Source organism: Electrona antarctica (genome assembly GCF_951216825.1).
Source record: "Electrona antarctica genome assembly, chromosome: 23".
NCBI classification, from domain to species: Eukaryota; Metazoa; Chordata; class Actinopteri; order Myctophiformes; family Myctophidae; genus Electrona; species Electrona antarctica.
Genome location: NC_136804.1, coordinates 12,778,989 through 12,791,178, shown reverse-complemented (window position 1 = coordinate 12,791,178; position 12,190 = coordinate 12,778,989). Strand labels below are relative to the sequence as shown.

Genomic DNA, 12,190 nt, shown 5'->3' with positions numbered 1-12,190 from the left:
AGAGGAAAGAATGACGTGCGTGCGTGCGTGCGTGCGTGCGTGCGTGCGTGCGTGCGTGCGTGCGTGCGTGCGTGCGTGCGTGCGTGCGTGTCGCACTGCGAGGCGTTGTGAGCTTGTAGATTGGGCTTTTCACAATATTTACCTGTGGAATTGAGTCAACCTAAATGTAATGCCTCAACTTCAACAATTAGGGGGTACCCAGTTCAAGTAGGATTATTTTGGGGGGAGGGGGGGTGCAGACCACTTCATTGACCAGACAGAGGATGCTCCCCTCGCTTGAAACCCACATCTCTGTGAGTGACGAGATAAGAGAGGAAGAGAACCGAGTTCATCTAGCAGACAATGGGGAGCTGTGTTCTGCTGCTGATAAGTGATATTGCGTCGTTTGGTGCACACACACACACACACACACACACACACACACGCACACACACACACTCGGTGAAGCCTTGAGCAGAGCAGAACATGAATTGCACAGATGAGGCTTAACAAAAGCTTAATAAGATTGATTGATACACTTTAATATCACAGCGTGCACATAAAGCATCGACAGCACACACACACACACGCACGCACGCACGCACGCACGCACGCACACGCACACTCACGCACAGAGCAGCCCCCGAAGGATTCGGCATAAGATGATGAGTGAACTGTCGGATTGGCCCCATTGCTCCTTTGACATTTTATCAACTCGGCTTTGATGGATTGTGTCGTCCTATACTCTATACCCATCCTATGGGAACACACTTGCGCACGCGCACACAGGTCGCACGCACAGGTAGCACACACACACACACACACACACAGTCACACACACACACACACACACACACACACACACACACACACACACACACACACTTGCTAAACGGTTTCTCATGAGAAGTGCTGTGCTGGTCAAGCAGGACAGCTCTGTCCCCAGAGAGTGACATCATCATCAGTCGCTGCCTGTCCATTCCCACTCCTGGTGATTCCCAAGGGAGTGCTCGTTTCCGTTCACTCAGTGTGTCCCGTGGGTGTTTGTGTGAGCACGTGTGAGCGAGTGGGAGCTTGTAGATCAAAGAGGTTTGGTGTACAAGGGAAAAAGAGCAGACCAAGTACCGAGCCAATGGACAAGGTTACAAAGTATTGAGGGTTTTAAGGCCTACCTGGAGGATATATCTGAACCCTATTGAGAACACGGTGAAAGAAAGGGGGAAAAAAACATGGCAGAGCTCCATGGATGTTAGTGTCTGTCAGTTCAAGTTGGTCCATTCGAGTGACGTCCAAAGAGCCAGAATCTCACAAGGGTCAGTCTGTAGGATCAACTCTAGATGAGTTACACAGCCGCGACAATTTCACGGGACCGTGCCCACGTAAATACGCTTGCGTTGTCGCAAGAAAAAAAAGAGGAAAAAAAACACAGGTCTCATTATTATATTACTAGGTGCGTTAATCGCTGCCCGTTTTAAAGGATCTTTAGTCTTGTCTAATCTAATCCAAGCTCTGATGTTGTCCCCAACCACCCCCCCCCCCCCCCCCCCCCCCCCCCAAACGACAGAACGATCAAGATGGAAGTGTACGACTGGGACCGCGATGGAAGGTAAGATCAACACCCAGATCAACAACCATTGTTTTCTACTATAAATACATTAATTATCATTACTATACATTGATATAAGTAATGAGAAGTAATCACCCATTATTTTACCTATTATTGTATTGTAATATATACTACTACATTGATGTTAATCAATCAATCATTTTAGTACTGTACTATACCAGTAAGACGCCTGGGGACGAGGTCGCGTGCACGCATCCCCCTCGTTGACAGCAGACTGCCATCAGCGCTGGCGCTTTGGCATGGGGGGCATCAGCTATTATGGAGCTCAAGGTTATTTCACCTAGAGCTCCATATATGGAGATAACCTATAGCTCCATATATGGAGACAACAGCGATATCCAGCGCTGACATCAGACTAGTGTAGAAACATCATATATGGATATACACGCCTGGCATCGTCATGGTGACACTGATACGTACTCAGTTGGCTGGCATCGTCGTCATGACACGCATCTAGTGAACCATAAGAAGAATCCGAAGAGGTTTAGGGAGCTAGCAGCATTTGCTATGCTCCTCACGAGAGACTCCATTGCCTTCCGGACGAGACAGGATATTTGGCCTTACAACCCAAATGTCCTCAGTGATATCTGGCTTTACAAACCGGATATCGTTGGGTTAGACATTTCTTTATCCCTGTTAAGTTCGGATCGTTCACCACTGCAGCGGGATCTAATGAGACAAGCTATCTTATTTGGTCGTTGAGGTCATGATGATGTCATAATGACCTGGGCACCTGGGGGCTTGCCTGGGGTGACCAGGGGGCTGGTCACGATGACCTGGGGTGAGCGACGGGGATTTGAGTTAGGTGACATGACGGGAATTGTTGTGAGTGACGTGACAAAAACGCGAGGTTTCATAGTTATCTGCGACCTTTGGTCTCAATTAACCCTTTAAGACCAGGAAAGCATCTGTCATTTTAGATTTTATATGAATATAGCACATTGGTTGGCTATTCAAAAATAGCAGATCTACAACTTTGTGACGCAATATGAGCTTGCAGATCTGCATTTTTTTTTTTAAAGTGTGCAAAGCTTTGAATGTATAAATTATTTGAAGTGAACATTATTAACTCCAATCATTGCTTCTGGGAGGTTCCTGGAACACATTCTGGGGGTCCTTGACATGAAAAGGTTTTGAGCACCAATGATATACAGTACTAGCAACATACATTTTTCAGAAAACTGTGAGGATTTAGAAGACATCTTTTAGAACCGGCCTCAGGTCTTATTGGGTTCATATTAGCCCCATATGTGCCCTCTCCCTACGCTCATTCTGTAGCTCCGAGATGAGGTCACAGACAGAAACACCTCCCACCCCGTTCAGAAACGGAGCATGTTTCCACAATTCCCCATTGCTTACCCTTTTCTTAACAATGCACCAAAACCTTGAAGTGACGTTCCGGGTTTACACTAATTTACCGTCAACAACGCCAAAGAAAATCCAACTAGCGATTTGAACCGAGCCTTTACGAAGAGAAATTTGTCAGTCGCTTCCATGTTTTTCAAGGAAGTTGAAAAGCTTTAGCGCCTCCCCGGCGCCTCGCCTGGTCGAAAATGTCCAACTGACTTCAGTTCACTCGACATGCCCGCGCACACGCACCAATCCCTTGATAAACACGGAAGCGACTGACAAATTTCTCTTCGTAAAGGCTCGGTTCAAATCGCTAGTTGGATTTTCTTTGGCGTTGTTGACGGTAAATTAGTGTAAACCCGGAACGTCACTTCAAGGTTTTGGTGCATTGTTAAGAAAAGGGTAAGCAATGGGGAATTGTGGAAACATGCGCCGTTTCTGAACGGGGTGGGAGGTGTTTCTGTCTGTGACCTCATCTCGGAGCTACAGAATGAGCGTAGGGAGAGGGCACATATGGGGCTAGGTTCATATGTGTGATTTCATTAGAAACTCAGAAGATAGCTTCCTCTATTTTGTGGAACTGTCGCATCGTACTGTAGCAATGATATTGTCATCTAAATGTAAATCTCTTGTATCTTGATTCTTTTCCCTGTCCTCTCCGTTTCCATGCACACGCACGCACGCACACTCACACTCACATTCTCTCTCTGTCTCTCTGTCCTGTATCTCTAGCCATGACTTCATAGGAGAGTTCAGCACCAGCTACAGAGAGCTGTCCAGAGGCCAGAGCCAGTTCAATGTCTATGAGGTGAGAGAGTGTGTGTGTGTGCGTGCGTGCGTGCGTGCGTGCGTGTGTGCGTGCGTGCGGGCGGGCGGGCGGGCCCCCCTTCGTGCTGTGCTATACACACCCTGTACATACAATTAGTTAATTAATAGGTACAGCAGGCTGAAAGAGAAGTTCAGTGGGCTTCAATTCCAGCGAACAGGGTTTGCCCCTTGGTAGTAATTTACGTTCAACTCTCAATTATTGTCCTCTTATCTTGACCCTATGCTTTCCTATGTATTAGTTTGTGTGGGTGTAGTTGAGTGTGGGTGGGCGTGCGTGCGTGCGTGTGTGAAGTGTGATGTGCATTTTATGGAGAACATGCCCTCCTGACTGCATATCACTTACAGTATGAACACACAGTCATTTGCACTTCACCTTCAAAGTCGTGTCCTAAAATCCAACTGTTCTAATATTAGCGGTGGAGAAAACACGTAGCCTATTACGTAGTAATTTTGACTTCAAAGCTATGGGCCTTTAAAAGCCTGTGTGCAGTGTTTGGTTGTAGGTTGTACTCCCAGCAGTGTCCCAGGATGAAACACTAAATTAATTGAGGTTCCTCTTTTTCCACTCTGTTTTTGCAAACCAGTGAAGCCAAGGGCGATGGCTTTGGATGAATGGGATTCAGTATAGTCTAGTCTTTATTTATTCAGGAAAGGTTGACTGCACGCATTTAATCCTGCTGCATATTTACACACAGCACTGGGAGCTAGTGCCCGAAACGGCTCATCGGGTTGTTTGAGAACCTTGCTCAAGGTCATCGATCACCGATCAACTTTTCAGGCCGCGAGCCCCCAAAGTAATCATATTTGAACGGGGGTTAAAATGTAAACAGGTCTGCCTTGAATGAAATCTTGTTCGGCTCGCTCAACAAGGGTTTAAATTTGTTCTACTGCTATGTCACCAAAATGTGGAATGCCCTAGCAACAGTCATAAAAAGGTGATGACTCCTTACTCTCCTTCAAAAGCGCTCTAAAAAAGCACCTACGGGTGGCTGCAATTCATAACTGGCCCCTGTAAGAAGTCTAAGCTTATCAAAAATGATCCCCCAACTGTTTACTGTACATTTTTGTATTACTACTCGTATATAGGATGTTTTGCATATTGTTGTATATTATTGTTTGGCTTTAAATGTCTTGATGAATTAAATACATAGAACCTCAATGGAAATAAGACATAGGCTTTTTGGGGGATTTATCCTTTTAGCATCATCCTTTTGTATAAATCTATATCTCTTTGCTTTTGTTGCAAGCTGTTCATAAAATAATCAATCAATCAATCAATGTGTATCAGATGGCAAGGTTTTAAGTTGAGTCACTGAGGTAAAAGTCATTCTTCTTGCTCATTCGCTCTTCCATCTCCATGTGGAGTCAGTGGGAGTGGCTACTATTAACTGTTTATAAGGCATAGTTTTAAATAATAATCCCAACTATTAACAAACATTTAACTCATCATTAATAGCTCATCTTTACACACATGAACACATTATGGTGTGTCGAGTATTGTATGATGGCCTTCATGAATTAAAGCCTCACTATGTAGCTTTATTTTTTATGAATAAAATGTAATTTTGTCCAATCTGTATGGTATCCTAGTATATTAAGTCTATTGAAACATTTAGATTGTGTCAAAGGTCAGGTTTGTACTTCATTTAAATTCATCCCATGCAGACCCGACTCTATTGCCTCAATGGTGGAATAATTCAGCAATAGGCCTTATGCAGCCGACACTTCCGCGTTCAGCTTGGGCCGTCGGAACGCTTCCGGTCGGGAGAAACTCATTCACTGTGAACGTACGGTCGTGATTTTGTAGGAATAAAGTTCAGTACTTTATACAACACTATTTCATTTGATAATGTGATGCCATAGTTTTTCATAGTTTGTATTATTTGTGTTGTGACGTTGACATGATGACATGAGTTAGAAACGTCTTAAATCTCCTGTTAAAAACGAGAGCTCTTCATGTATTTCTCCGTTGTTGCCATGTCCGCTTGTTATAAGCGAATTGGGGCTTGGCTTCTTTTCATAGACCTGATTGCTGTGATTCTCTCACACAATTTGGCGACACCTACCTCTCGTCTCCAGCTGTTATACACAGCAGTGTAAACAACCGGTGTTGCCAGATTGTGTGAGAGAAATAAGCAACCAGGTCTATGAAAAGAAGCCAAGCCCCAAGTCGCTTATAACAAGCGGACATGGCAATAACGGAGAAATACATGAAGAGCTCTCGTTTTTAACAGGAGATTTAAGATGTTTCTAACTCATGTCATCATGTCAACGTCGCAACACAAATAATACAAACTATGAAAAACTATGGCATCACATTATCAAATGAAATAGTGTTGTATAAAGTACTGAACTTTATTCCTACAGAATCACGACCGTACGTTCACAGTGAATGAGTTTCTCCCGACCGGAAGCGTTCCGGCGGCCCAAGCTGAACGCGGAAGTGTCGGCTGCATAAGGCCTATTAAGCAGGAGACCGGGTTCAAATCTGGTGCAGAGGAGAAAAGTTATACAGTGCTGCTTTAATATGTATGTACATCTTTATGAGCGGATGGATGGATGTACAAAATGGACAGACAAAATGAGAGTAATCCAGTCACTCTGTTTACTCATAGGTGATAAATCCACTCTTGTTTCTCATCCCATAGGTGATAAATCCACTCTTGTTTCTCATCCCATAGGTGATAAATCCAAAGAAGAAAGGAAAGAAGAAAAAATACCTCAACTCTGGAACGGTATGACTGGATGGCGTCTCATATAGCATAATTATATCTGTAGATATATTTAGTCTTTTAGTATATATTGATTAGTATAGTATTTATTTTTAATATTTGGTGTATTTTAGTATTTTAAAGGCAATGGCATGTGGCACGGTGATTGGTTTCATTATTGCACCCAAACCACACCTATAATGTAACGGGTAGCAGAGGTGTTTTAGGGATTTAGGCTGGGGTAGAAGAGTTTTACGGGGGAACACCTACGCAATGCTAAATCCCCAAATTCCCCTTGGTCTGAAAGGATAACACCAAAAAGGTCCTCGTGGTCTTGTTTCCAATAGGGTCCTATTCAATTCATCAACATAAGATAATTCAATATCAAAACAAATATAAAACTATATATACAGAGTAGGAAAAAGAATCACACCTGTGTGAACTGAGTGGTGTAAGGTCTTATATAGACTGATCAGCTGTGGTCTGACGTAATGTCTGACGTAATGAAATCACACCCGTGTGAACTGGGTGACCATAGCAACCATGCTCATTTTTTGGTACGAACAGACAGACAGACACGTAAACTAACAAAGCCAGTCGTAGGAGTGGTTTACACCACTCAAAAAGGGTAGGTGGTCACTTGTCTAAGGGAGAAGTGAATATTTACCTCCCCCTTTGGCCTCCGGAAAGGTGGATATTCAGGCCTGTTTTAAAGATATTTTTAAAGGGATGGGGTCAGGACATTTCACACTTGGGTGGCAGTGCTGTAGATTGTAGAAGGAGAATTTACCTGTTGTGTCATTCCTCCCAGGTAACACTGCTGTCCTTCCTGGTCGATATGGAAGTCACGTTCCTGGACTACATCAAAGGAGGGTAGGTCAACATCCAGTACTGTCACGATCAGGAAATTCTACTTGACCATGTTGTACAGAATATTTGCGATGAACGATTCATTTGTGGTTTTAGCACTGAATGTTTGCCTTTTGGGCTTCTTAAAGATATAAGAAATAATTTGAATGTACAGTTGGAGGCCATCGATATTGTCCTTTTCTTTTTGCTGAGGTTTGCGTGATCTGCGCAAAAGGACAGTTAACCCATTTTGGGCGGGAACCCCTTTTGGTGTTTGAAACATTATGTTATAATTTAGCTATTGAAAAATAGCAGATCTACAAGCTCATAGCGCGCCACCGAGTGGCGCGCTACGAGCTTGTAGGTCTGCTATTTTTTTTAAATCGTGAAAATATTTATTTCAGAAAACTGGAGGATTTAGAAGGATTTTTTTTAAATGTTGAGGTCAGGCCTAAATGGGTCAAATGATAAGGGACAATATCGGTGGCACCCAACTGTAGCCAGAAATGACTTTCTGTGCCGATCTAATCCGTGCGAAAACAGTCCGAATATGTAGATAAGAGGTTTCTGCCCGACAGCGACAATTTGAAATCAATGAGTATGCAGCGCCACGGGGGGTCAAAATGGGTCGTTGACCCCTTAAACGGACCACCTTGACCCCCTAATCAAGATATTTTTAAAGGGCGCACACCACTTATAGTAGCACAGAACGCAGCGTACAGACAGACAGGTGCCAAGCGCCCATAGGTATGCAAATGTATGGCTGCTCCCTCTACTTATGCAAATGACCCCTACACCATTGTCACCTGCCGCCGGGCCTGACGCATTGGCCAATGTAAAAATAATTGGCTGCGTTGTCCTTGAGCAAGGCTCACGATGTGCAGGTCTCTACTACAGTCTGTGGTTCTCAAAGCCGGGACCCCCAGTGGTCCTTGAAGGCGTTCCAGGGGGTCCCCAGCTAAATGATAGAAAGTTAGGAACCAAATGGACCCTTATGTGTCTGTAACTCTGAGTGCTCAAAATCCTACACTGACGATCCATAAAAAAAGGAGTGAGACAGCGTTGCACGACACACTGGAAAACCGACCTGCCAGCACTGCCTACAAACCAGCGAGACATCATGGGAATTTAATGTTGGCATGCGTTTCAGATGTGCTGACTACTCTGTAGTGCACGTGCGAGTGGGCCCTTCAAGACTCTCTGCTCATCTCTGAGTCCATCAACAAAACCTGCCTGGTTGCATTGGTCAAAGTGAACTAATGTTGAGTACTCACGCTTCAGATGTCTATAATGCCGCAACCCAGTACTATAGTTTTAAAGCTAGGTTAGCTGGGTATACTATAGTATACCCAGTGCAGTCAGTGATTTGCCTAATAATGGCCTGTGTAAATTCTACAATCATAACTGTAAATTTAAACGTCTATTCTCCTTTGCCTGTCTGTCTGTCTGACCGTCTATCTGTACTTAATTTGGCTGCACCCCCCAATCCCCGCTAGGCGGGTGTGTGCCCACAGCCCACACCAAGCAGCTGTCTCTGTTGGCATGGCAGTGCAGTGGTTCCCAAAGTGTCCATTTGTCCACTCTCAGAGTTAAATTAACATTGATTTTACAATATAAATTGGGGGTCCCAGAGATAGAAATGACATTAAAAGGGGGTCCGTAGACTAATGCATTTCAAACTGGGGGTCCTTGAAATTAAACGGGTTGAGAATCACTGCTAGAGCCATACAAATCTTCTCTTATGGGGGCCCCTGGCATATCTTTTCAAATGGGGGTCTGTGGGCTGATAAGTGTCAATTTGGGGGTCCTTGACATGAAAAAGTTTGGGAACCACTGCCCTATTGGATGGAACCATGTGAACCAAAAGCTAACACTCCCTCACCGCACGTACGTCTAGGCCAATCACAGCGATAGGAGGTTGGAACGTCTCCTTGGCAATACTGTAGCATTGTTGTTGGTAGCTATAGGACTGCTTGGTGCTGTAATGCGTTGCTCAAATATGTCCGTACGCTGCGAAATGTTGCGTTGGTTGTCGGCCAAATATGCTGTGCGTCTGCATTGAAATCACTCATACTGCACTGCTAGTGAACATTTCCAACACCACAATGCCTCGGTTACACTCATTGCTGTCGTAGCTTTTTTAACTGCAGTGTGTGTAAATGTTTTCTGTCCATTTGGCGTGGAAAAAAAGGCAGCTTGTATTAGGATGTGCTTTCAACAAGCTACGTTAGCCACACTGTTTGTTATGTATTTTGGTCTGTGCTGCTTGCTGTAGCTGGCAGTGCAATGCATGATGGGAAACCCGGATGTTGTCGTTGTATCGCACGTATTTTCACGTTGAGAGGCGGCCGGGGACAAAAGCTTTTCTCTCTCTATGACAACAAAGGAGGATTGCAGGTGTACAGTTGGGTGCCACCGATATTGTCCCTTATCATTTGACCCATTTAGGCCTGACCTCAAAATTTTAAAAAATCCTTCTAAATCCTCCAGTTTTCTGAAATAAATATTTTCACGATTTTTCAAAAATAGCAGACCTACAAGCTCGTAGCGCGCCACTCGGTGGCGCGCTATGAGCTTGTAGATCTGCTATTTTTCAATAGCTAAATTATAACTGTTTAAAACACCAAAAGGGGTTCCCGCCCAAAATGGGTTAACTGTCCTTTTGCGCAGATCCCGCAAACCTCAGCAAAAAGAAAAGGACAATATCGATGGCCTCCAACTGTATGTTTGTGAGTGTCACCAGGCTAGTGACTATAGGCTACAGATGAGTCAGAGGAATTCACAGACGGCTGTCGTCTTACCACAACAGCTTTGCGCTGTGACCACCCTCTTAATGCTCCCAAAATAATGTATTGAAAGAGCGGTAAAAACAAACGAAGGCCTGTGCGGCCTTCATTGTGTACCTTACACCGTTTCGACCGTAGAGGCCGAAACGTTGTTTCTCTTTCTGTACTGTTTGACTAACTCACACATATAACACACTTTTTAATAAGGTAGACCCAAATTAATTAATTTGTGTGGTTGGGTGTCTCGGAGAAACTGAAACGTCTCTTTCAAAATGATTTTTTTTAATTTGCCTCATTTCAAATACTGTACGTATGTTTATTTATGTGGTGTATATAATGAGGCAAGACGTAATATGAACAGAAAGGACTGTAATCGTTTTCAATTTATTGTGTTAATGTGTCATTACTGTCATCATCCCATATGGGATGGGCCAACGTGGCATGGCAATGTCTTTCATCCATTCATCCATTAATTCATGAATTTATTCATTCATAAAAGTCGACATTTAGAAATAGGTTGGCGTGAATCAGCTGTGTGTGTGTGTGTGTGTGTGTGTGTGTGTGTGTGTGTGTGTGTGTGTGTGTGTGGGTGGGTGTGTGGGTGGGTGGGTGTGTGGTGTGTGTGTGTCGATTAACAAATCTATTGTCTGCTTTTGTCCACAGGACCCAGATTAACTTCACCGTGGCGATTGATTTCACGGCTTCCAATGGTGAGATGCTTGGGGACAACACACACACACACACACACACACACACACACACACACACACTGTAGACTTATACACAAACGATATGCAATATTCTCCCATCTCTCCAATGCCCTGTCGTCTTCCTCCCTCATGGCCTCTCTCACCAACACACATGCTTCTATGAAGCAGGGACCTCCCACTAAATATTCTATTAAAATTGTGCAGATTAAACATTTTCACAGATTTCATAGATCGGTTCCTTTCACTGTACTAGGTCTGTTCTTTTTTCCCTCTACACCAAAGGGATAGTTTTTCTTCCAATTACAATTACACACCCCATGAAGCCTTGAATTCAAGGAGTTTTTTTTGGTTTTCGTTGCATTCCTAAGCCAATAATGTGCTGACCGACGGATTCTCCTCAGCATCAGTAATCACATCACACAAAGACTTGGTGTACCTCCTGGCACTGCGCAAAAAGCTTGGAATACGGATGTGTATATTACAGGAAACTCCCGTTAATCTTTCCAACAAACTCCCGAATTGTACCATCACACCTGTATATGCCCGCTAAACTTGAGGTTTACGGGCAAATTACAGTTCCCGTAAATGCCCGTTAACGCTTCTTTTCACGCAGTGTGGTGTACCTCCTTGCTCTAAACACAATGTATTCAAATGTATGCAGATGTGTCCTAAATGCCCCCCCCCTTCATCATCCATGGCAGCTCACATCTAAGGCAGTAAACTGCAATGATGGCAGCGATTAGGGGCTGTGAAGTGTGAATTCCCCTGGGTTATGCATCTGCGACATGCTTGGCCCTCACATCATGGGAGAGACGATGTCACATATTTCATTAAACTCATCAACTGCCAGAGTTTCTAGAACAGTCAATGTTTTTGAGCATTTTTACTAATCTTTCAAAACTCACAGAATATTTTGTTCTATATGACTATGCAAACACCACCAATCTCAAAAGAAAAAAAGAGTCTCTACTTTCACCAGGGGAGGAAAAGTGTGTCACCACCGTGATGTTCCGTTCTTTAGTTATTGGCAGTTGAATATAGCTTGTTTTTGCCAAAAACACTGTCTGGGAACAGAAAGCAGAAGAACAAGAAATATTTGTATAAATCCTACAGTATATTAGACTAAAACCGCTTGGATTTTATTTGATCACGTTATTTCTGGGTGTAAAAGTTGATGTGTGTGTCCAGCAGTGTTAATTTTGTCGACTAAAACTATGACAAAAAAACAAAATAAACTAGAAAAAGTGCCCTTCTGGGCACAGGTCTCCACCAGGAGGATAGGAGTGTGAGTGTGATGTTTGGCAAAATGTTTAGGAGCAATATATACGTGTGTGTGTGTGTGTGCGTGTG

The 12,190-nt window shown here is 43.8% G+C and overlaps 1 protein-coding gene across 1 annotated transcript in view; it reads left to right on the top strand.

The window, feature by feature from the left end:
* The window catches only part of LOC306916795 (copine-8), a 109,511-nt gene that overhangs the window by 85,066 nt on the left and 12,255 nt on the right, over positions 1 to 12,190 (top strand). Inside the window, exons 10-14 of the mRNA XM_079494822.1 lie at positions 1,544 to 1,585; positions 3,689 to 3,764; positions 6,466 to 6,519; positions 7,307 to 7,368; positions 10,794 to 10,840. Coding sequence (XP_079350948.1) covers positions 1,544 to 1,585; positions 3,689 to 3,764; positions 6,466 to 6,519; positions 7,307 to 7,368; positions 10,794 to 10,840 — 281 coding nt within the window. The remainder of the gene's footprint in view (positions 1 to 1,543; positions 1,586 to 3,688; positions 3,765 to 6,465; positions 6,520 to 7,306; positions 7,369 to 10,793; positions 10,841 to 12,190) is intronic.